At 45.1% G+C, this 23,271-nt stretch overlaps 5 protein-coding genes and 1 non-coding gene across 9 annotated transcripts; 2 read left to right on the top strand and 4 right to left on the bottom strand.

Annotated features, from left to right (window-relative positions):
* Nucleotides 1-50: 50 nt before the first annotated feature.
* LOC131138757 (protein-tyrosine sulfotransferase 1-like) lies at nt 51-4,884 on the bottom strand. The gene is made up of 6 exons (XM_058087966.1): nt 4,636-4,884; nt 3,473-3,995; nt 3,248-3,406; nt 2,894-3,147; nt 538-730; nt 51-453 (listed from the first exon to the last, which is right to left on the bottom strand). The coding sequence occupies exons 2-6, from the start codon at nt 3,878-3,880 to the stop codon at nt 418-420; spliced, it is 1,050 nt and encodes a 349-aa protein (XP_057943949.1). The 5' UTR covers nt 3,881-3,995; nt 4,636-4,884; the 3' UTR covers nt 51-417.
* A 778-nt stretch (nt 4,885-5,662) lies between these two features.
* crcp (calcitonin gene-related peptide-receptor component protein) lies at nt 5,663-7,279 on the bottom strand. Of its 2 annotated transcripts, none has more exons than XM_058087522.1 (6): nt 7,010-7,279; nt 6,656-6,692; nt 6,475-6,573; nt 6,267-6,361; nt 6,140-6,197; nt 5,663-6,038 (listed from the first exon to the last, which is right to left on the bottom strand). In XM_058087522.1, exons 1-6 carry the CDS (start codon nt 7,048-7,050, stop codon nt 5,910-5,912), a joined length of 459 nt encoding a protein of 152 aa, XP_057943505.1. In that variant the 5' UTR covers nt 7,051-7,279; the 3' UTR covers nt 5,663-5,909. The 2 variants fall into 2 exon arrangements, with proteins under 2 accessions (XP_057943505.1, XP_057943506.1); XM_058087523.1 differs by lacking the exon at nt 7,010-7,279 and adding an exon at nt 6,819-6,970.
* On the top strand, nt 7,069-13,978 carry asl (argininosuccinate lyase). 3 transcript variants are annotated; one of them, XM_058087521.1, is made up of 17 exons: nt 7,069-7,293; nt 7,613-7,674; nt 8,611-8,805; nt 9,162-9,245; nt 10,913-10,969; nt 11,038-11,135; nt 11,206-11,283; nt 11,373-11,450; nt 11,518-11,570; nt 11,661-11,723; nt 11,794-11,908; nt 12,227-12,311; nt 12,392-12,451; nt 12,522-12,605; nt 12,684-12,769; nt 12,857-12,963; nt 13,044-13,188. In XM_058087521.1, exons 2-16 carry the CDS (start codon nt 7,660-7,662, stop codon nt 12,927-12,929), a joined length of 1,224 nt encoding a protein of 407 aa, XP_057943504.1. In that variant the 5' UTR covers nt 7,069-7,293; nt 7,613-7,659; the 3' UTR covers nt 12,930-12,963; nt 13,044-13,188. The 3 variants fall into 3 exon arrangements, with proteins under 3 accessions (XP_057943504.1, XP_057943503.1, XP_057943502.1); XM_058087519.1 differs by having other exon boundaries at nt 7,076-7,293; nt 12,684-12,764; nt 13,044-13,966; XM_058087520.1 differs by lacking the exon at nt 9,162-9,245 and having other exon boundaries at nt 7,070-7,293; nt 12,684-12,764; nt 13,044-13,978.
* On the bottom strand, nt 13,155-15,641 carry LOC131138274 (carbonic anhydrase 4-like). The gene is made up of 7 exons (XM_058087072.1): nt 15,590-15,641; nt 14,585-14,749; nt 14,365-14,510; nt 14,111-14,203; nt 13,982-14,048; nt 13,744-13,907; nt 13,155-13,639 (listed from the first exon to the last, which is right to left on the bottom strand). The coding sequence occupies exons 1-7, from the start codon at nt 15,639-15,641 to the stop codon at nt 13,454-13,456; spliced, it is 873 nt and encodes a 290-aa protein (XP_057943055.1). The 3' UTR covers nt 13,155-13,453.
* Nucleotides 15,642-15,849: 208 nt separating this feature from the next.
* On the bottom strand, nt 15,850-21,191 carry aldh3a2b (aldehyde dehydrogenase 3 family, member A2b). The gene is made up of 11 exons (XM_058087518.1): nt 21,049-21,191; nt 20,550-20,712; nt 20,183-20,414; nt 19,390-19,475; nt 18,835-19,043; nt 18,581-18,698; nt 18,368-18,509; nt 18,130-18,296; nt 17,731-17,830; nt 16,397-16,635; nt 15,850-16,321 (listed from the first exon to the last, which is right to left on the bottom strand). Exons 2-11 carry the CDS (start codon nt 20,709-20,711, stop codon nt 16,307-16,309), a joined length of 1,470 nt encoding a protein of 489 aa, XP_057943501.1. The 5' UTR covers nt 20,712; nt 21,049-21,191; the 3' UTR covers nt 15,850-16,306.
* Nucleotides 21,192-22,170: 979 nt separating this feature from the next.
* On the top strand, nt 22,171-22,244 carry trnat-agu (transfer RNA threonine (anticodon AGU)). The gene has a single exon. It is a non-coding gene; the product is annotated as a tRNA-Thr (tRNA).
* Nucleotides 22,245-23,271: the final 1,027 nt, after the last annotated feature.

Below are 23,271 nucleotides of genomic sequence, written 5' to 3'. Positions count from 1 at the left end.
ATCTGCTGATGGAGATGAAAGGTCACTTCACGTCAGAGGAATGATCAACAGTAAGCAATGGATTGGAGATCTGCAGTCGTAACAGCAGTTTAATGAAGTTGACATTCTTTATGCTAGGATGACATACCAGTGTGCACCACTAGAGGGCGCCTGCTGAGGACCACCAAAATAATTTATTAAGAAAATAGTCAAACATCTTAAAAGTCAAGTTAACCCAACTTTCACATTCTTGGTGAGGTGACAATGGAGGAAGGGGGTGGTCACATGATGACACCACCTGGTCCATAATGGCGTTCTGTCCAGACGCTGACGACCACAAAAAAATTAAAAACATGGCGGTGAGGCATTTATAGCTCTGGACAGGAAGTCTGCCTTTAAGGTGCATCAACAAAAACCCCAAAGCGTTTTTTTTGTCCTCTAAGATGGTCGAGGAGGTTCTGTTACTTTCCAAGTCTGAGGAGAGAAGGTAAAGAGGGTGAGTCCCTCGCTAAGAACTACATACTTTCTGTGAGGCAGTGAAGGGAACCGTGTACTCACCCGTGAGCGACTGGACAGCGATGGCGACCTCGCGTAGTCAGGCGGGTTGGCATGCGGGTCGTAGCCCAGGCGGGCCAGCATGGGGGCAATCTCAGCCATGTGATCCACCACGTCATCTGGGATGTGACCAACCCACTTGACAAGGGCGTCTGTGTTGACTGGCTTCACCACCTGGTCTGTAGAGCGCTCCACCCTGCCCGGGGTCACAACAAGGTCAACAGAAGGACTGTTTCTGAGTGTGTGTTGCACAGTGTCCATACAGGAACACTCGTTTTTATTACACAGTTTCAGATCAGTAAATTGTCTCATCTAGACGGGAGCATCTTCAGTTCGGCTCACTGGGTGAAAACAATGTAATACATAAGGCATAAGACAGAACCACTTGGCACCAAAACTATACTTATCAGTACCGGTTTGCTTGTCGACACGGCAACATCAAGCCGGCCTTATGAGATCTTCTCACTATGGAGGTCATTTTTTCAAAAATACAGTTTCAAGGTACCCAGAACGACATTGCCATGTGCTTGAAAGGCAGACATTTATCAAATTAGGTTGCTTTTGACTTGAAAAACGTTCCTGTGTGGACAGCCCTTTGACTTTTGGGTACATAAGTTCATTCACACTGAGGAGTACATCAAAATGCACTACACTGTAAGTACACTGGCACTCAAAACGCTCAAAACTTGAGTGGGCAGTGCACACTCAATAGTCGCTATCTTCGCTAAGTCGTGGAAGGGGAGACAAACTGGAATGGTTGTGATTCACCATTAAAAAGGAGTGGGTAAATATAGTCATTGTCTGTGTGACAGTAATAGACTTGGGATAACATTAGTGTTAAAATGTTTGCTAAGTGCGCTAAGTGCGTAGTGTACACAGTATACTTATTCAAGTACAGGGACAGAAGTATTCAATTGGACCAAAACTCAAAAAAGTCAGAATGACTCCTGAGTGGAAACATGACAAATGAGAATGTTCGTTCATGTTACTTCCTGAGTGCACACATTTTGACAGTTGTAGTGCTGTCCTAAATCTATGACTGTTGTTGCTCTTCTTCTTCTCTCCTTTTTAATGGTACTCATGGTAACTCATTCAATCCCAGACATTTTTCAAAAGACAACCCCTTCAAAGTGCTGGCCATTTTAGACGATATTGACTTTCAAGGCACACGGAATATTGTGTTCTATCCCCCCTCTGGCATCTCTGTGTGGAATTTGCATGTTCTCCCCGTGGGTTTTCTCCGGGTACTCCGGTTTCCTCCCACATTCCAAAAACATGCTAGGTTAATTGGTGACTCCAAATTGTCCATAGGTATGAATGTGAGTGTGAATGGTTGTTTGTCTATATGTGCGCTGTGATTGGCTGGCGACCTTTCCAGGGTGTACCCCGCGTCTCACCCAAAGTCAGCTGGGATCAGCTCCAACACCCCTCGCGACCCTCTTGAGGATAAACAGTATAGAAAATGGACAAATGAATGTTTAATCAGAAAAAAAATGGTTTCTCACTTTTTTCGTTCTTCAGTAATCAGCAGTAGAACATAGATACGTTTCAGGAAAATATCAGTTCCCGACTAGAAAAAGGTCGAATTTGGGACAGCTCAAATATCTAAAGAAGTTTATCATTAATTAATTAGTTAATTCATTCATTTTCTACCTCTTTTCTTCACAAGGGTCGCAGGGGCGCTGGAGCCTATCCCAGCTGTCTTTGGGCACCAGCCAATCACAGGGCACATATAGACAAACAACCATTCACACTCACGTTCATACCTATGGACAATTTGGAGTCATCAATTAACCTAGCATGTTTTTGGAATGTGGGAGGAAACCGGAGTACCCGGAGAAAACCCACGCATGCACGGGGAGAACATGCAAACTCCACACAGAGAGGCCAAGGGTGGAATCGAACTAGGGTCTCCTAGCTGTGAGGCCTGCGTGCTAACAAATTTATCAACATAACACAAACTGCACTTCTGCCACCTTGTGGCCATTTTTATGGGCAAAAATTGCTCTCAAGTGAAATCCATCAGTGGAGAGCATCAACACCGCTTTCTGCTTCTTACAGAAATATATAAATACGTTGTTGGGGTCGGGCGTTTGGGTCCATAAAAAACGTGTAGGTAAACGTGTAGTATTGAATAAGTTAAGGGTGCTAAGTGTACAGCACTGCACACTCGGCATTATCACAGTTTTGAGTGTAATATTCAGCTACTGTCTGCCCTGCCCTGCACTTACGTACTTCTCAGTGTGAACACACTTAGGCACTCAAAATACTAAGTGGTAGTCTGGAAGTGTGCCAATTGAGACACAGCTTTAGTTTAGCGGATCAGGTGGATCCTGGACACAAATTGGTCCATACTCACTTGGACAGAGACACGCCTCCAGCTTTGCCAATCAATTCCTCATGGTGCAAGACCGCTGGATCCCACTGGAGTTCCAGGAAGTGTAGCAGCTTCCTCATCTCCTGCTCGGGGTGGAGGACCAGGTGCTCGTAGCGCACGGGCAGACATCGGTCCTCGCCGGCCGCCACGCACTGATTGAACATGGTCTCCACCGCGCCGCTCCACTTGCTCAGACAATCTCGGTGGTTGTTGAGGTCAAAGCCTGAGATGGTGACCTAAGGATGAGAGACACGCGTCGTCAGCGTGGACGCAGGATGACGCATCATGATGTCACCATAGCAACATGAGGCTGAGCCTCAGACAACACGACCTCACCTTACGAGAGATGACCGAGTGGATGGAGGCTCGTCCGTCTCGTACCATCAAGACAAACTTGCTCTTTGGGAAGATGTGGGCCAAGTAGGTCAGAGACTTCAAGGCAAAAGGATCCTTGTTGCAGAGACGAGGAGCGGGTTCTCCGTGACCCACGATCACCTGCAACAACATCACTGTGATGTCAGATGTGGATAGTCCGGGACATTCTACGTGTGATGATGTCACCTCTAACAGGAAGGAGCGCACTGCCGAGTCCAGAACCTGGTCGGTGACACCAGCCTCGTCCAGCCGGATGCGCTCCTTGACCGAGCGGCTCCAGGAGGCACGCATGGTGAGGAGGCGTGGGATGACGCGGGTCTCCTCGCCGCAGCGCACGGCATTGTGGGCGTCCAGCATGACCCGCATAAGGGTGGTGCCGCTGCGGGGGAAGCCGCCGATAAAGATGAGGGGCGTGTCCTCTGGGAGATGCTCCATCAGCGACGTGTTGTGGTTGGCCGAGGCTCGATGGAGCTCTGCCCAGCGCAAGCGGTGGCTTTTTTGGGGGCAGTCGAGGCCGCTGAGCCCCAGGTAGAGCAAGGAAGCAGAGCAAAGGAGGACGCAGCCTAGGAGGACGTTAGACCTGCTCACTCTCATTTTTCAAGGTCAACAGGCACACTCAGTAAGTCCTGTTGTCCAGAAGGCGCACTCAGGGGTGAGTCGGGGTGGGCCCCGCCGCACTCGTCGGCCAGGTCGAGTCCATCTTGTCCACCTGGAACAACAGAAACACATCATGTGACCACCAGTGTGCACCGAGTTCTCTTTAAAAGCTCTTCAGAACCTTCGCTTCAGTGCTCGTCGGCATGCTCAGGGAATTGGACCGGATCAGAGTTCACAACACCCACACACGGCGCCGCCACCAATTAAACGTCTCTGGTGTTTTCACTCTCATTGACAGTTTGAGCCCAGCAAGCAGCTCACGTTACTATCGACCCAACAGAACCACACACTTCCTCATTTCTTCCCCACTAAGTGCTGACTGGCGCTTTTGTCAGGTTGGATCCACTTCCCCTTTTTCCCAACTTTGTTGTTTGGACTGGGAAGGTCCATTAGCACTATCTCCTCTGAACTGCTTTGTGGTTCTGCTCCTGACTCGGCATGAGGAGGGGGGGGGGGGGGGTGATACGCACACAAATGGGCTTGTATATTCTCTGAGGAAAGGGTTCTGATGCATGGACACAACGCACACACATCAACAAGTCCACCGTGATACACAAACATCTCGTGAAGGCCCAGCAACATCATCATCATCACCATGTCGGCACCGAGTCACCAGGTGAACGAGAGACGACATAATACTGGCTAGCTAGCGTCGTGAACACATCGGAACCGTTCAAATGGACTTGACTCACCCCCTCCTGAAAAATGTGGAGGAAAAAAAGCACTACAGAAGCGTTCGGAACCTCTCAGCTCCTCTGCTGCAGCGAATCTATCAGTGGAAATGTCTGCGCCATTGAGTCGCGAAGAAGAGACGCTGATTCGTGTGGAACTTTAGACTAGTAGGCTCAGGTCCAGTTCACTATGGAGGACGAAAAAACACAAGAAAAGACCAACGCAGCCCGGGGAGAGCTAAGCGCCTATTGGTCGAGCACATCTGTATAGACCCTTCCTATTGGTGGAGGCCTTTAAAGTGTATTCCGTCATAGTACATATTTTTTTCTACTTCCGCGCTGGAGATAAAAAAAATAATATTTTACCTCATCGATTATGTTCACTGAGAGCCCCCATGGGCGATAAGACCACCTAAAGTCATGCACTTTCCTCGTTAATGTTACAACCTTAGCCTTTTAATGAGCTTTGCAGAGCAACAAGGTAGCATGCAGCTGATATGAATCATGCTAAATAATACATGCCAATAAATAATAAATGATTGATTTTACCAGCAGATGGCCACACAGGATGTGGTGGAAATAATGGAGATGGATGAGGACTGCATCGTTTTTCTGTCATTGGCTGGCTTGATGGCTTCTTGTTTGATTTGTGTGTGTGAGGAGCAAACACATTAGCTTTTACTGTGAACCGAGTAGTTTATTTGTTGTGTGCAACAACATGAAGCTAATGGCTAACATTTTTAAGATTGTCATTTCATGTTCTGGGAATAAATCCTGCAACCTTCACATTGCCTCACAGTACGATGTGTGTGAAAACAGGAAAATGATGCAACAGGAAGTTCAAAACCGATTGTTCTGTGATGTGACATCATTAGTGCACGTGCGACTAGCTTGTTCATCGAGTCGTTCATTAAAGCTACACTTTAATGTTTAGAACATAGACTCCTGACAAAATGTTAAATTGATTTTTTTTTGCCATTCTGGATTTTCCAAACTTCCTACAGAGGGCTACACATGGAAGAATCAAAGTTAGCACAGGTCATTTGGATATTTTTTTATTTTGTAAACCATCCCATCTTACAGAAAAAACACCCTCACCTTTGTGATGCATTCAAAGACCACCCTGACCAAAAAATAACTACACATTGGGTGGCTCTAGTCAAATGTCGGCTCAGCCAATCCGTATTGTTGAAACAGACCATTTAGCCTGCTTAACAGCGCCGCTGTCATGCTTCTACATGGCGGTCTCATTCAGCAGCAACACAAAATTGTCACAAATTCTGCTCTAGCGGTCCTCAAGCTACCTCCGCGTCAGCAGGAGCAGCATCTTCCTGCTCAGGATCGCCAGGTAAAAGTTGTGAAATGGTCTGGATGAGCTCATCAATCTGCTCCTCTGACAGGCGCTCCTCGCTCTCTTCCACCATCTGAGCAGCAAACAACAACATGATGTACACTCACATTGTATATGGAATGTAGACCTCACTACCGGAGAACACAATATGACACGATGAAGACATTCACTCACAAGCTGCATCTCCACTGCTCTCTGTGGTCTGTGGTTCATGAGCTGCAGTTTCTCAGCCCTGATAATAAACACACAACATCACATGACAACGTCTCATGTTTGATCTCTGGAAGACGCTTCAACTGACTTGGTCAGCTTCTGGTGCTTCATGGTGGACAGAAACTCCTTGACTATCTCTGGACTCTGACGGCTACATGGACTCTTGGACAAATAATTCAGCGTCTGCCATGCGTAGACAAGAGAGAGACAAGTGTGTGTGTGTGTGTGTGTGTGTAAGATACAAGTGAAGAGCTTAATGAGAGTCCTGCTGGCAGCAGATGACGTCATGCACTCACCTCATACATGATGGTGTTGAGGTTCTGCTGCCCAATGCTGTGTTTGCTCTTGCCGCTTTCGCTCCTCTGTCCCTTCAGGTCTGTCAGGAGCTTGAACACCTGATACACATTTAAACAAATATCACTCCACTGAAAAAAACATCTCAAATAAATATAATATATATATTAAATATTGCTTTACCTCATAGTTACTGAGCATGGCAGCATTTGCATTTTTCCTAATTATGAAAAAAAAGTATTATACATGATTAAACCCTCATTTTGTCTACTATTAGTCATACTAATATAATTTGTCATTCTATTCTATGACACAATTTATTCAGCTGGGATAGGTTCCAGCTTACCCGTGACACCAATGAAGATGGTATAGAAAATGGATGGGAGTTAATTTCGTGCTTCGATAGATCAACTATCAGAAACCGAAGAAATCTAATATCAACTACTATTTCTACAACATTACAATCTATACATGAATTAAACGCATTTTCTTACAGGTAAAAAATGAAATCTACAGAATAAAACAATATATTCTTACACTTCCATGTTGCGAAGCTTTTTGTAAGTATGGTCCAACATAAAAATATCCGTGTGAAACAAAGGGTTAGACCTCCTTGGTTCCGCGGTTGGTGACTACTACCTGTTACTAACTCAAAAAATAAAACACATCACAATTTTGCACGTCACTGCTAAAATAGCATATATCAAATTGATTGATTTAATCTTTTTTCCTCATCTGGATAACGCAAAGGTATTTTTGATGACGATATACCAGAATGCATTTCGCTCCACGGAGCAAGACGTGAGCACGTCTGTGACTAGGTGAGTTATCTATTCTAATGTATTTATATACATTGTCGTATGTTATATTTTCTGATGCTAATTCACATTTATCAACACAATGTCTGTGGGGTGAAGACGTTTTAGCATTTGTTTCATACTGTTAGCTAGCTACGTACAGTAATGTATGTTATGTATGTAATGAAAATGTTAATAGTATCGGTAATAGTTGTAACAGCTAGCAGTAAAGATGGGTGGTTTGTTCCATAAAATAAGGTCTTTAAATGTTGACACCTTCACGCTAAACGAGTTTGACTGGTGGTGTTAAAAGTTTTGCTATTGACTGTCATTGATTTACAAGCTTCTGCATTCAACAACAACCTCAAGAAACTACTATCTGAATTCAAGATGGACACTGCAGAGGTAAAGTATCAAACTAATCAAAAACTAAGTTTTATTTATTTTTTTTCCGTCTAACAACAGAACGTTTGGTGTGCTTAATAATGTGACCACTGAGGGTCCATATTTGGGCAGAAGTTCAGCTGCTTTTGCAAACTTTCTGTCTGTTTTTGTAATCTGATTAAAATCCTTCACTTGCACTCAATAGTGCAGGGGTCAGCAACCCACGGCTCCAGAGCCGCATGTGGCTCTTCAGCCTCTTTGTTGTGGCTCCCGTCACATTGCTCAAGTATTTTTTTTTAACACCCGAGTGGGGAAAATACGCATCTTTGAAAAAAATCCGACTTTCCAGACCAAGACTACTTGATCAACTCTGAACTACTTTGATACCCCAAAATTCCCTCCAAATCTGGCAGTCAATCAAAATCTTGGGAGACTCGCAATTCGCTCTGAATGTGAGCACGTCTCTCATTAATTCTTTCATTCATTCATTTTCTACCGCTTATCCTGACGAGGGTCGCGGGGGTGCTGGAGCCTATCCCAGCTGTCTTCGGGCGAGAGGCGGCGTACACCCTGGACTGGTGGCCAGCCAATCACAGGGCACATATAGACAAACAACCATTCACACTCACATTCATACCTATGGACAATTTGGAGTGGCCAATTAACCTAGCATGTTTTTGGAATGTGGGAGGAAACCACGCATGCACGGGGGAGAACATGCAAACTCCACACAGAGATGGCCGAGGGTGGAATTGAACCCTGGTCTCCTAGCTGTGAGGTCTGCGCGCTAGCCACTTGAGCACGTCTCTGCTGTTTTTAAATGATGTTTTGCGGCTCCAGTCTATTTTTCTTTAGTGAGCCAGGGGGTAAAATGGCTCTTTTGATTGTAAAGGTTGCCGACCCCTGCAATAGTGTGTTATTATACTAACAGACTGTGCTTGTGGGTCAACCTGTCAGGGTTCCAAGCTGTGGGGGGGTCGTTTTGTGGGCGCCACTGACCCCGTGATGGAGCGCTTCAACGCGTCCATCGCTTACGATCAGAGGATGTGGGACGCTGACATCAGAGGCAGCAAAGCCTATGTGAAAGCGCTGGAAAGGGCCAAGCTGGTCACCACAGAGGAGAAGACACAGATCCTACAAGGGTTGGACCAGGTGCGCACACTTACATACGAACACACACACACAGTAGGTCCCACTCACTCCCTGCAGTGTGTGTGGGTCTGTAGGGAGTTAATAGATGCAGTGGCACCGCATTCCTCCACATTCTGCTGATGCTAAGGGAGTTGGACAACAGCAACAAGGTCACATGGCAGCAGCCAGACGCTTGACTCACACATTCATGTTTGAGTTGAAAGGTTAGGGGCCCTGCTGCTGTTTATCTAGGGACACATAATAAGCAAAAATCCACTTTTCTCACAAAATGTTGGGACCATCACTTTCATGTACATGTTATTAATGGTTTTATTGGTTCTGGTCTTACTGAGTTAGGTCCGCATGTGCATGTGCAGATCTCTGAGGAGTGGACCAAAGGTGTGTTTCTGATCAAAGCTGATGACGAAGACATACACACTGCCAATGAGCGCAGACTCAAGGTAATTTAATTTAAGACCAGTTTAAAAATTGCAAGCGTTTACATTTTGCACTGTTGGATTTTGATGAGGTTCAAAGTCAAGGTTCAAAATGCAAGAAGAAGAGACGGAAGTGAGACAAAACATCTTTTAAGGGGACCTATTATGTTTTTTCTATTTTATGAGTGTTGTATTCTCGTGTTAAACGATGACAAAGTTTCAGATAATGAGGTTTGCGCATGGAAGTTTTGTCAGGAAGCACAAATCAAAGGAAATCCAGCTGGAATAGGTGCAGATTCTGCAAACTCTAAAACATTTTCTGTGCTGGTTATTGTGTGTAGCTGCTCTATAGGAGACCACAACTCGATACAAAGGGTCAAAGAAATTTGCATAGTCGATCCCCTTTAAATAAGCAATTTATTTCTAACATAAAAACATTAAAGTGAAATACGCTGTTATCAATTATTAGTACAACAGCCTTGAAAAGCCAAAATCTAAACAAAATGTTTGCCCCTTTCTGATTTTTTTTGTTTTAGATCATCAAACAAATGTAAATGTAAGTCAGTGACAACAAAACGGAACACAAATTTCATTTTTTAATGAAACTTTTCATTATCATCAGAGAAAAAAAAAATCCAAATCAGGACTTTGACTAGGCCACTCCAAAGTCTTCATTTGGTTTTTCTTCAGCCATTCAGAGGTGGACTGCTGGTGTGTTTTGGATCATTGTCCTGCTGCAGAACCCAAGTTGGTTTCAGCTTCAGGTCACCAACTGATGACCGGACATTCTCCTTCAGGAGTTTTTGGTAGACGGCAGAATTCATGGTTCCATTTATCACAGCAAGTCTTCCAGGTCCTGAAGCAGCAAAACAACCCCAGACCTTCACACTACCACCACAATATTTTACTGTTGGTATGATGTTCTTTTTCTCAAATGCAGCGTTACCTTACCTTACCTTACCTTACCTTACCTTACCTTACCTTACCTTACCTTACCTTACCTTACCTTACCTTACCTTACCTTACCTTACCTTACCTTACCTTACCTTACCTTACCTTACCTTACCTTACCTTACCTTACCTTACCTTACCTTACCTTACCTTACCTTACCTTACCTTACCTTACCTTACCTACCAAGCCTAATGTTCTTTTTGTTCAGCAATGGTTTTGGTCTTGGAACTCTGCCATGCAGGCCGTTTTTGTCCATTGTCTTTCTTATGGTGGAGTCATGAACACTGACCTTAACTGAGGCAAGTGAGGCCTGCGGTGCTTTGGATGTTGTTGTAGGGTCTTTTGTGACCTCTTGGAGGAGTCGCCTCTGCGCTCTTGGAGTCATTTTGGTTGGCCAGCCACTCTTGGGATGTTTTACCACCGTTCCATGTTTTTGCCATGTGTGCATAACAGCTTAATGGCTCTCACTGTGGTTTGCTGGAGTCCAAAAGCTTTAAAAATGGTTTTAGATTTCTTAATTTCAGTTAAGGTATATTTATGTTTAAAAAGAAAATGTTTCATTTAAAAACAGCTTGTCATTGACTAATATTTAAATTAGTTTGATGGTCTGAAACATATAAGTGTGAGACACGTGCATCAGGAAGACAGGAAAACACTTTTTCACACTACTGTAGAGTGTATGTATATGTGTGTGTGTGTGTGTGTTTTTTTTAGTACATCTGTCTGTGTGTGTTTGCAGGAGCTGATTGGCACCACTGCAGGGAAGCTACACACAGGAAGGAGCAGGAACGACCAGGTTGGGGCAAGGCTATGGGAATGTATGTCACTTTCTGTTTGGCTCCTTCTCAAGTATTTGTGCCTCAGGTGGTGACCGACATGCGCCTGTGGCTGCGTGACGCCATCTCCACCTTGACGGACAGCGCTCTGCTGCTCATCTCCACCACGGTGGAGCGGGCTGCTGCGTAAGGCCACAGCACATGGACGCTCTCAGATGTGCACATGACATCTCTTTAATGCTCGTCTGAACCCCAGGGAGATAGACGTACTGTTTCCTGGTTACACACACATGCAGAGAGCTCAGCCAATCAGATGGAGCCACTGGATGCTGAGGTCAGCTTCAAGTCTTCTCCTGTCTTCATGTGACAGTCAGCGGCTCACATCTTTCCCATCTTCCTCCTTGCGTACTTCGGGACGTGAAGCTACGCTGTGGCTTTGAGGCGGGACGTGGAGCGTCTGCAGGAGATCAAGAAGAGAGTGAACGTCTTACCTCTGGGCAGGTATACGCACACACCTTGGGTAACTTAACAACACATGCAATGTGTGGTCACTTCCTGCTGTTTTCAGCGGCGCCATCGCTGGAACGCCGTTTAACATCGACAGGGAGCTGCTACGAAGAGGTCAGAAACACCAAAAAAAAAATTCTCAGTGTTGGATTTCACTCGTGATTTTTGAATGAAATGAGTGACAGGAGTGTTTGTTGCTTACAGAGTTGTCTTTTGATGAAATCAGCTTAAACAGCATGGACGCCACAGCACAACGAGATTTTGTTGGTACGTTCAACAGCAAGTCAGTGAGCTGTCTGTGAAATTTACGTTAATTATGTGTTTGTGTTTGTGCTAGTGGAGTTCTTGTTCTGGGCCTCGCTGTGTTTAACTCACCTGAGTAAGATGGCTGAGGACCTTCTGCTTTACAGCACCAAAGAGTTCTCATTCGTCACGCTGTCTGATGCCTACAGGTCAGTTTGTCATTATCTTTGTTGTGTGTACACAAGAACGACTTCATGAACAGATAAAGGTTGTGATAGATTCAAAGCAACAATGTGTTCATTTTAGTCGGGTGTCCTTTTTCTAGCTTGTGTGCACAGAGCTTGTAAAAGGTGCAATGACATGTCACACACGTTGTGTTAGTGCTTAGCACACACATTTATCTCCTCACCACGTCTTTGTCGCTGAAGTGTTTGTGTGTTTTTAGCAGTCACTTGACACCTGCAGCGGGGAGCCAACAAAGAACAAATGTTCCTTCTTCCTTATTGTTTGCATGTGCACACGTCCAGCACAGGCAGCAGTTTGATGCCCCAGAAGAAGAACGCTGACAGTCTGGAGCTGATCAGAAGCAAGGCAGGACGAGTCTTTGGCAGAGTAAGACCTCTTGCTTTTCACACAACGTCTCAAAGTCCTTTCTCCAAAAGCGATGCATTGAATGTTCAGTGGCGTTGCAGTGTGCAGGCTTCATGATGACCTTGAAGGGCCTGCCCAGTTCGTACAACAAGGACCTGCAGGTACCAACATGACCTTCACCTCCCCATGTGACCTCTGTGACGTGTTTGTGTGGTGGGCGTTTTCCCTCAGGAAGACAAGGAGGCCATGTTTGACTGCTATGACTCTGTCCACGCCGTGCTGCAGGTCACCACTGGGGTCATCTCCACCCTTAAGGTTAGAGGTCAAAGCTTCTCTACTACCTACACATCATAAATAAGAGGTGGAGGTGGTGTGTGTGTGCTTCTGTTTCAGATCAATGCGAGCGTGATGGAGGCGGCGTTGAGTGCGGATATGTTGGCGACTGACCTTGCCTACTATCTTGTCAGGAAGGGGGTGAGGTGCTCCTTCCTCATATCCATCATAAACACATTCAGTTAATGGTTCGTATAGAGTTTACCTAATGAAGTGTGTTTAAATGTTTCCAGGTGCCGTTCAGGGATGCTCACGCTCTGTCGGGTAAAGTCGTTTTCACAGCTGAGTCACGAAATGTTACCTTGACCCAACTCACCTTGGATGACCTCGCCGCTATCAGGTTATTGTCTCTAACCACACACACACACATACACTATCGAACACACACGCAGTCGGTCATGACATTGTCTGTGTTTTCAGCCCGCTGTTTGAAAGCGACGTGGCGTCTGTGTGGGACTACAGTAGCAGCGTAGAACAGTACAGCGCCACAGGCGGCACAGCCAGGAGCAGTGTTGGGGAACAGGTACAACACATGCGCACGTGGCTGGCGCAACAGAAAAAGCACTTGTGAAAACTTTCACAACTTTTAACTCTGAATCAGGTTTACTGACTGGACCTAAATCATGATTGAAGCAGGAAAATGTACATTTATTATTAATATTGCAATCACAGTTTATTTACTTTATAATTACACATTAAGCTGCACTAAGGCAAATCGAAGTGCTAATCAGTCAACATTTCTCTAATTTTATGTAATAAAATATGTATATTAAAAGGATCAGTGGAAAAAATAAGGATCAGTGTGCTGTGTGTATGAGGGCGTGTGCTTATTACTCGATCAGAACCAATGTTGTGAGCACCAGAGAGAAAGCATCAAACCACAAGCAGGTTAACTTCAGAGTCGCAGCCAAGTTGGAGCGGTACACAACCCGTCCATCGAGGGGCTGAGTGGGCCTGAAGATGTCCATCATGGGCTGTCCTGTCCAGAAGCGACACTGCTGGACGATAGCATCCAGCTGAGCAGAATGGGATATTTCATGAAGGTTGAACTACCACAACCTATCCATATGTTAGTGTGTGTATGATAATGATGAAGGTGAGCATCCACTGAGGGTCTCACCTGCCGACTGCTGACTGCCAGCCTCTTATGGAAGACGGTCCAGGCAACGGCTTGCTCGCATCCTGGCGTGGTCATGGAACCCACGTAACGGTAGTAGGCGTGCAGGTCCTTGGAGGAGGGAATGATGTCGCTGAGCTGAAAGTTTGCTATCACCGCTGTGGTGCCTTGGTGAAGAAGATGAGTACAAGTGAAGGAAATTCTGTTGGACCTCCACCTCCTGTGTTGGCATCATGTGTACCATTGTGCTGCACTTGGCCCAAAGCTGCTATGACGGTGTCCAGGTGAGGATGATCCTCGCTCGTTTCCTGTGAACGGAACACCCATCATCTGTCCACACATGCTAACATACCTGAGAAGGTAGCAGTACCTCAAAGAGGAAGGCCAACAGGGCAATTCCTGACATGTCGTGTTCCGCCTCTGTCAGAGATCCGTAGGGCTCCTTGATGTGTACGATGTGAAGCTGATGCACACGTAACCTCATGATTGGCTCATATTTTACATAAGTCATTGTGTGTGTGTGTGTGTGTATATAGGTATGTAGACATGTCTTAAACAGAATACATCAGTTAGTACACTTTACTAACTTAAGTGTACTTAGTAGTTTGCACACAGTCTGTTTACCTCCATAGGGAACCTCTCTCCATCGATGGTGTGCTCTGATCCAGGTGTCCCGCTGGCCCCCCAGTGAAAGTGAAACTGAGCGGCTCTGTAGTGACCCGGCAGAGCTCCCCCAGTTAGCCTGACCGACTGAGGAAGGTGAAAGTGAGCTGCAGGGAACAGAAGAAGAAGAAGAAGAATGAGGAGCCATAATGGTGAGTGAAGATGGTGGACGGCGCATCACCAGAGTGTCCTTTGTTTTCAACCGTGATGTTGATCCGGTCTGTGTGACCTATGAACTCCAGGGGGGGCAGGGCCGTGTTCACGTGCACTTTGCTGCTCACGATGTTGATGGGAGATTGGCGTAGTCCTCCACAGCGAGGAAACTGGGCCGCCCAGTGGCCCGGGTCTGCATGACAGCATGCGTCAAAAACCAGACCGACGCTAGCATTAACATGCTAATGTTATACAAGTTGATCATGTGTCAGTGTTCATGAGCTCACTGGACTGTCTACCTAATGAAGTGGCTGCAGTTACTGTCAGGTTTAGCTTCACTTTCTTATAGCGCCTCCCTCTGGTGTAAAAGTGTCACTACATATATGAACGTAAGTCGGGCAAATGCGCATCCGGGTAATTGTAAGTGCGCAAGTGAGACACATCCATGCGGTCTTACCTCTGCAGGTGTCATCACAGGAGTACTGGTTCTGGTAACACCACTGAGCTGTACACACACACACACACACACACACACACACACACACACACACACAATTATTTGTTCTTCTCTGGTTAATGACTGGTGTTTGGTGGCACCTTCTCACTGACCCCTGACCTCCCACGCACAACATGACATTGTGTGTTGGTGAGAACTTATGAGCGCTAAGGTGCAATCTACACTTGTCCCTCGGATGCTAACACGGCCCTCTTGTCTTTGGTCATGTGACACTTTAAGCACGCTAAATAGGAGTCTTTTGTGCCCTTTAATGTCCATCCTATGGACAAAAGTATTGGGACAAATCCCAATGCTATGTCTTGAGTAGAGCGATCCAATATAGGTCCATATATGGTAAAGATCCACGTCTTTATAATACAGGTGACAAAGCTAATTTGTTTATTAGCTAATATCTCATTGTGTTCATGTAATAAGTTGAGGGTCGTTTAAAAAGCTCATCCCCGGTCTGCATGTTGGACTCCTGTGATGTAGCCTGCTAAAGTTAATCTATAGAAAAAAGGTGTTCCATCGTCCTACCTGTGCACACAGAGACAAGATGAAGACCAACCATCAGGCAGAGGAGATCCATGATAGGTTCCAGCTTCAGAACAAAACACTGATGGTTCTGCTGGCAACCTGCTTACTTTTAGAGGAGCTGCAAAAGGGCGGAGAGCGGCTCGTCATCCTGCATGGGAGGTGGGTGGAACAAAAACACAGACACCTGCTGGGAAAGGCTTTGTCTAATTCATTATTTTAGGTATGAAGATGTCTACCTTAAAAAAAAAAAAGACTGGAGATTGATGCATGGCAGCATTTATTCAAATATTAATCCCAAGCATTATTATCATTCTTTTTAAAAATCTAAATAGAAAGCCCATTTTTTCCTTTGTGGTAAAAAGTTAGTAACTACAGTTACTGACATAAAAGACAAACTAGTGCTGGGTCAGAGCCATCTGGTGTCTCCAGACCAGATGACAATGAAATGAAACGGACTCAGAACCAAGAACCAAGCTTACTTCATGATTTAAAACAAACAAACAAACATCTATGTTCCTTCACTTAGAAACGTCTTCCTCACGCAGGGGTTTTTATATTAGAAAGTCAGTTAAAAGTTGAAATCAAGTTTAAGATGAGCTACGTATTGAAATGTAAAATAAGGACAGCAGCTAAATATTTGTGCAAATATATGAATCAGCTGTTTTAGTCGGGTTGAGAGTGCTGAGGGCCGGGCCGGCTGGAAAGCAGCAGGTCATCTTAACGCAGATACTTCTGAAAGACACCACCATCGTGAGTAAACCTCCTGCCTCCACCTGCGAGGGGGGCGCTGTGCAGCAACATCCTCACCTGTATGACCACGGCCGCAACCACGGCCATGACGGCGAGCAGCAGCATGCGGCCGATCCAGCCCAGGTTGATGTTCTTCAGGATGAAGAAGCGCGCCCAGCCCAGCTTCTTGGCCGTGTGAGGAGGGTAGCGCATGTCGTTCATGCTCTCCATGTTGAGCTTCTTGATCAGGCATCCTCGAAGGTGGCTCAGCTGGTCAAAGGTGAACTTGCCGTGATAGCAGCCCATTCCGCTGTTACCTGCAGGAAGGACATCACACATCTTCACCACGTGGACCTCAATGACAGGACAGAACAGGAGTCCACGCTGCATGGTGGCACCTTTCAACAACGTTGGGAGCAGTAAAGGTCTGGAGAAATCCTTTGTTCAACACGACATGGAGTACAAGGAGGCTTCAAAGGACAAGACTAAAAACATGAAGGCTTGAAGATCTTCTTCAGGCCGCTAGTCCTGGGGTGTCCAAAGTGTAGCCGGGAGCCATTTGTGGCCCATAGCTAATTAATTTTTTTATTGGCCCGCGGCACATTCTAAAAATAGAATTTAATAATAATTTCTAACAAAAAAAACAGCAGGAATTTTACAAGATTAAAGAAAAAAAATTAAGAGAAAAACTTGTACTTTTACAAGAATAAGGTAATAATATAAGGGAAAATAACCTTATTTTACTAGCATTAATGATAAAATATTAAAGAAAAAAGACAAAACAATAACTTAAGTTGTAATTCTTGGAAAATTAAGTTTGAGAAAAAGTTCTGAGGTTGTCATAATTATGAAAAAACACAAGGACTTTAAATACTTTAAATAAATAGTTGGGGGAAAAAATAGCAGGGAGTTACGTTTTGTATGCTACACCTAGCATCAAAACAGCTACAATATATAACATTAACGTTCGGGAGTGGCTTGATTCTGTGAGTTTGGTGAAGCAAATAGCTAGCTAGTGGTGTTGCCAGGTGTATGCCAGTAATGTAGTGTTTCGGTGTAACAATGTTAATATCAATAATGACAAGCTGTAGTTTGGGGAAGAAGCAGGTCACATGATGTATTTGGCAGTTTGAATTTTTTTGTCAGAAGGCTTTATAGGCGGAATAGGTGCGTCTCATTAAGTGCATTCTTACTTGTCTCTTTTTATCTGTTTTTGTATCTTTAGAATGCACAGAAAAGAGACAGAGATGTGTTCATGTGTCACATAATGATCGTGGATGATGGGCAACATTCCAACAAAGTGCAGGACTACAGTCTCTTGAGTTTGAAGGTCTGACAACAGGACAAATGGACCACGACAGTCTGAAGGTTGAACTCTTATCTCCAAGTTATGTGTGTGCGTGTGCACTCACCAACGCCCCCAAAAGGCAGTGAGCTGACAGAGTAGTGCACCAGACAGTCATTGGCCAGGAGACCTCCACTGGAGGTTTCGTCATTCATTTTCTGGATAACCTTGACCCAGATAACAGACACGTTAGAGCACATGTGTCAAACTCGTGCCATAGTGGACTGAGACACTGCAGGTTTTCTCCAGAAGATGATTTAATTGATGAGCTCCATCCCTCAAATTCAATGAGGTGTTGATCGTTCACCTGCTTTAATGACCGACGAAAAAAGAAAACCTGCAGTGACTCCACCCTCCTTGGCTAGAGTTTGACACCCGTGCGTGAAAAAAACAAAGTCCATGTTTATGTATGTAACGCCCACATTGGACCTGCTTGGACAATAACAAGTCAAAGAGTCAGTGTTACCTTTTGGTCGGAAGAGAAGATGTAGAGAGCAAGTGGCTTCTCTTTGTTGTTGATGAACTGGATGGCGTCTTCCAGACCGCTGACGGGAAGAATGGGGAGGACGGGTCCAAAGATTTCCTCCTGCATCACCTTGGAGTCAGGCTTCACATCCCGCAGCACGGTGGGAGCTAGAGCACATGTGCCGTTAGGAGCCAGTTAGACCGTGTGGGTTCACATGCTCGTGGTTCAGGACCATCACCTATGTAGCACTTGTCCTCGTCGTTGTCTCCGCCCACAGCGACCGTGCTGTCCTGCATGAACGCCATGATCCTCTTGAAGTGGCGCTGGTTGATGATGCGTCCATAATCCGAGCACGTCTTTGGGTCATCCGTGTAGAACTCCTGCCACAAAACGTCAACGTTATAAGTCAGAACTTTGGGTTTTGGAACTGACCGTAAAGATCATGCAGTACCTTAATGGCCCTCTTCAACTCTTCGATAACGCTGTCCTGAATGGCGGGGTCACATAGGATGTAGTCTGGGGCGATGCAGGTCTGACCGCAGTTAGTGTACTTGCCCCAAGCCACACGTCTACAAAGTACACACTACCTTACTACATAGTCAACATGTTGGACCACACTTGGTGTACTCGCCCCGTGCCTACAAAGTAAACAACCTTACGAGTAGGCCGCCATGTTGGAATGTTCTAGAGTTTCTCTGTGCAAACCTGCAAGCGATACTGATGTCACACGTCTTGTCGATGTAACACGGACTCTTGCCTCCCAGCTCCAGTGTGACGGGCGTTAGGTGCTTAGCGGCAGCCGCCATGATCAACTTTCCCACCGCGCTGTTGCCCGTGTAGAAGATGTGGTCAAACCTCTGCCGCAGCAGCTCCTGGGTCTCTGGCACGCCGCCGGTCACCACCGGGTAGAGCTCCTGGGTGGGTGTCACACGTCAGCATAGCACAACAACAACTACTACTACAACAATAACTACTATAAGTACTACTACTATGTTACTACTATTATACCTACTATAGCTACAATTCTAATTACAACTATTACTACTAGTACCACTGTAGTGGTACTAGTAGTAATAGATGATAGAGTAATAGATGTTAAAGATCCTACTACACAACTGTTACAAATACTACTGTTAAAACTACTACTACTACTAAAACTGGCCCTAATACAAATACAACTAATACGACAACTGCTACACAGATACTACAAAGATGACTAATACTACCACTACTACAGCAGCAACATGAAGATGTTCTTACTTTGTCGATGTAGAGCGGCAGAAGATCCTCCATGACCTTGGCCGTGTGCGCGCTGACCTCAGAGGGCTTGATTACTGCAGCATTACCTGATGTACCACAAGAACAAGTACTGAGGTTCCCCGGGCAGCTCAGGTAGCCATGTTGCTTTCATGTGTCACATGTTGACATACAGTATTACAACAGTTATTCATTTACTATTTTCTTAGCTCTTAAGCCTCAGGCTGCCTTTCTAGCCTCACATTTCCCACTCATGCATTTCCTTAAACACACAAGTGTAGCAGCTTCACTCTTCCTAGAAGGTTTGTAAGGTCAGGGGTCTCGGAAACAAGTGATGATGATCCCAAAGGTGTTTGATGGAGCTGGTTCTACCACACCAACTTCATCCAGAGCTGTGTCCCAATACTTTAGTGCAGTGTGAGTTTTTAGCATAAAGTCCACACCGTGTAAGCACACATGGAGGCCCCACGCACCACAGCCTGCAGTGTCATGCTAACACACACTTAGTGTTTGCATGACAAAGCGTCGTTATGCATGCGCTCGTTCCTTGCCCTCAACACCAACACAGTTATTTTGTGCTGACTCGGCTGATTTCATGCCCTATCACTCAAATCCACTGGCCAACCTTTGACCCAGTCACACGAACACTGGCCAGAATCAGGAAGTGACATGATCACATAAAAAGTGGACACAATAGTGATAAAATATTAACACTATTTGATCCCTTGTGTGTGAAGTGTGTATGTGACTCAAAGGTCATCACACACACGCACGTTTGGAGGCAGTCCATTCTTACCGGCAGCGATGGCGCCAATGAGGGGCTGCAAGGTGACAGCCCACGGGTAGTTCCAGGCCCCAATGATGAGGACCACACCCAGAGGTTCTGGTTTAATGTAGACCGTGTCCGACAGCGTTAGCAGGTTCTTCTCCACAGGTCGTGGCGCCGCCCACTCCTTCAGCTTCCTGATGGCCAGGCTGATCTCCTCCTCCAGGCCGAGGATCTCATACAGCTGGACCACTACATCGCTCTGCAAGAGACCATCTTAATGAGACCCAACCAGAACCAGGTCTGTGCCAGCCTCTGTTTAATAGCCCTTTAACACAGCAGTAATAAGCCATGGAAGTCCAGTTATTGGAACCATGCTACCTGGAAGTCCACTCACCTTGTTGAGGTCTTTCTTGATGCCCTCTGAGATCTCCCTGTGTCTTTGTGTGAAGAAACACTGCAGGTTCTTCAGCTGCCGGATGCGGTGCTCCAAACATTTGGACCGACCCGTTTGGAAGGCCTTTCTGGCCCGGGCGACCGCCTGCTGCTCCCGAGACATCCTGGCACACAGTCAGAACCACAAGGTGAGGGCAGAGAAAACGCTTGCTCCTGAGAAGCAGCGGACTCAAGAACACACTTGAACATGACAGTGGTTCTGACTTTTCAAGACGTTTGTACTGGACTGCTGATCTCTTGTGCGCACTCGCAGAGTTTACGGGCCGGGTTAACACCAACAATCGCGTCACAAAGAGCGAGCACACTAACGGTGCACAAAGGTGACGAAATGTGGGCAGCGGGTATTATTTTCTAGCCTTTTGTTTTGACGGCGTCACGATGCTTCCGGTTTCTGAGTCGACATCGAACACAAACACGTCGCGTGGCCGTCTTGGTCTTACCTCGGACACTTCCGGTTCTGTGGAGGAGACTTTAGCGGGTCGTGTTGGTGGGATCAGCGAGCTGGCCGACTGGACTTTGACTGACAGCCGCAGAAGACGGCACAGGCTGCCCCGTTAGTCCCGCCTCTTGGTGGGCGTGGTCTCCAATGTCTCAACAGTTGTCTTTTTTGCCATTTGCCTAAACTTAAGTACCGACCTACTTCCTGATATTACAGTCTTTCTTGTGTTTATGTGACATTAAAATTAATATTGTTGGATATTGACGTCCTCATCATGCGACAAGTAGTCAACTAGGAACCACTATGTGACGTCATCACACCTTTTAACTATAACAAATAGTTTCTTAACGCATTATAAGACTCTACAAGGGAAAGAGGGGTGGCAGCGACGTCCTTCACACACCTGTCTGTGTACACTCCTGGTTCTAAACACATGTCAGGATCACATTTAAAGAAATCCATTTTCAACATCCAGTAAACTACTTTTTGTCATATGTCACAATAGACTGTATATCAGGGGTGCTGTATCCATTTTTATTTGTGTTATTTATCAGCACATTGTGGATTTTTTTTAATGAGAGAAAAGTGGAACCATAGAGCAATAACGCCTAATGTAAAGAGAAAAATGTGAAATGTTGATACGAATAAGAATTGTCAAATAATATATATTTTACCTAATAAATAATAATCATTATATAAATAATTATGTAATAATATAATAAATAATATATAATAAATAATTATATCATAAATATAAACTCTTTGTTACAGTACGTGAAGTGATAAATACTGCCATCTAGTGGTCACTCTACGTATTCAATATCTTTAGTTTAATGGCGGCACAATCATTTTAAGAGCACTATTTATTGACATTGTTGCTATATCGAACTTTGAAATTAAATGACGTCATTATCATGTTTACATAGTAGATATTCCTTTCAATTAAATGACGCCATTATGCCGTAGAGGCACTATTTGTATTGATGTGTTAATTATCGCTGAACTTAACTTACGTTAAGCACGATTTATGTTTGAATACGTTTTTATCAGAACTTTCCCAACACATCTCATTAGTACTTCATGACATCGTTCATAAACACAACATTTCACCCACAACGTAACCGGCGCCGTGGCTTAGTTGGTTAAAGCGCCTGTCTAGTAAACAGGAGATCCTGGGTTCGAATCCCAGCGGTGCCTTTTATGACGTCACGACCCAGACAAACACGCTGGTATCAAACGCTGTTTCATGAGAATTAAAATGGATGACAGTCATGTCTCCCTACACACCCGCACACAATCGGGATTTTCCCTGAACTAATTAATAAATTACTACTCATTCTTGGTTGACTATGGACAAATAGTCAAAAATATTGAAAAACAATCTCTACACATGATGTATTCTATCCACTGGGCGTCAGTAATGTGACATCACATTAGACTAGATGCCGTCACACCCCTGGCTATGTAGTCAGCCATTGCATGTCCAACACAACAAAGTACTCCTCCCATCCTCCGTTTGAAACACTTTCTTAAGGTTAGAGTAAGTAAATTAGAGAGGCGAACTGGTTTGCTTGGTAGCTTGCTATGCTAGCGGTTTCTGTCTGTTGAACAATATGTTGTAAACATTCATTCAATGATTTATTCATTCTTTTTCTACCGCTTATCCTCACGAGGGTCGCGGGGGTGCTGTAAGCCTATCCCAGCTGTCTTCGGGGGAAGAGGCGGGGTACACCCTGGACTGGTCGCCAGCCAATCACAGGGCACATATAGACAAACAACCATTCACACTCACATTCATACCTATGGACAATTTGGAGTCGCCAATTAACCTAGCATGTTTTTGGAATGTGGGAGGAAACCGGAGTACCCGGAGAAAACCCACGCATGCATTGGGAGAACATGCAAACTCCACACAGAGTTGGCCAAGAGTGGACTTGAGCCCTTGTCTCGAGCTGTGAGGTCTGCACGCTAACCACTCGACCGGTGTTGTCAACAAAGTATAAAAGTCACAATAGAGGTATTATTTCATGTATACAGTGGTATTGAAAAAAAATCATACACGGTTTTTCTATGTGCTACGAAAATATTCAATTTATTAATAATGAGTGCTTCTGGGAAATTCACCATCATCAAATTATCTCCTTTGTGTTTAGAACCAATTAACCGTGATAAACGAGGGACGACTGCATATTGAACCATTTTTTAGACTTATACATACGTTATG

The sequence above is a fragment of the Doryrhamphus excisus genome, chromosome 11 (assembly GCF_030265055.1).
Source record: "Doryrhamphus excisus isolate RoL2022-K1 chromosome 11, RoL_Dexc_1.0, whole genome shotgun sequence".
In the NCBI taxonomy this organism is placed as follows: Eukaryota; Metazoa; Chordata; class Actinopteri; order Syngnathiformes; family Syngnathidae; genus Doryrhamphus; species Doryrhamphus excisus.
The sequence above is the reverse complement of the archived record's forward strand: the minus strand, read 5'-3'. Positions and strand labels throughout refer to the sequence as shown.

Bases quoted from the DNA above. Each gene is read 5' to 3' on its own strand.
- aldh3a2b (XM_058087518.1), bottom strand. From the start codon at position 20,711: ATGTCTCGGGAGCAGCAGGCGGTCGCCCGGGCCAGAAAGGCCTTCCAA. The intron at 18,297-18,367 runs GTGATGGTCCTG...CATGTGCTCTAG, and splicing joins CGAGGACAAGTGCTACATAG to CTCCCACCGTGCTGCGGGAT. The intron at 17,831-18,129 runs GTAACACTGACT...ATCTGGGTCAAG, and splicing joins TCTTCTCTTCCGACCAAAAG to GTTATCCAGAAAATGAATGA.
- crcp (XM_058087522.1), bottom strand. From the start codon at position 7,050: ATGTTGGACCATACTTACAAAAAGCTTCGCAACATGGAAGT. The intron at 6,362-6,474 runs GTGAGTGCATGA...TACGCATGGCAG, and splicing joins TCAACACCATCATGTATGAG to ACGCTGAATTATTTGTCCAA. The intron at 6,039-6,139 runs GTGAGTGAATGT...TTTGCTGCTCAG, and splicing joins GAGCAGTGGAGATGCAGCTT to ATGGTGGAAGAGAGCGAGGA.
- asl (XM_058087519.1), top strand. The intron at 10,970-11,037 runs GTTGGGGCAAGG...TTTGTGCCTCAG, and splicing joins GAAGGAGCAGGAACGACCAG to GTGGTGACCGACATGCGCCT. The intron at 11,136-11,205 runs GTAAGGCCACAG...TCTGAACCCCAG, and splicing joins ACGGTGGAGCGGGCTGCTGC to GGAGATAGACGTACTGTTTC.
- LOC131138274 (XM_058087072.1), bottom strand. From the start codon at position 15,641: ATGGATCTCCTCTGCCTGATGGTTGGTCTTCATCTTGTCTCTGTGTGC. The intron at 14,511-14,584 runs GTGATGCGCCGT...TGTTCCCTGCAG, and splicing joins TGAAAACAAAGGACACTCTG to CTCACTTTCACCTTCCTCAG. The intron at 13,908-13,981 runs GTACACATGATG...TTCTTCACCAAG, and splicing joins GGGCCAAGTGCAGCACAATG to GCACCACAGCGGTGATAGCA.
- LOC131138757 (XM_058087966.1), bottom strand. From the start codon at position 3,880: ATGAGAGTGAGCAGGTCTAACGTCCTCCTAGGCTGCGTCCTCCTTTGC. The intron at 3,407-3,472 runs GTGACATCATCA...ATGTTGTTGCAG, and splicing joins TGCGCTCCTTCCTGTTAGAG to GTGATCGTGGGTCACGGAGA. The intron at 731-2,893 runs GTGAGTATGGAC...GACCCCGGGCAG, and splicing joins GGAGGCGTGTCTCTGTCCAA to GGTGGAGCGCTCTACAGACC.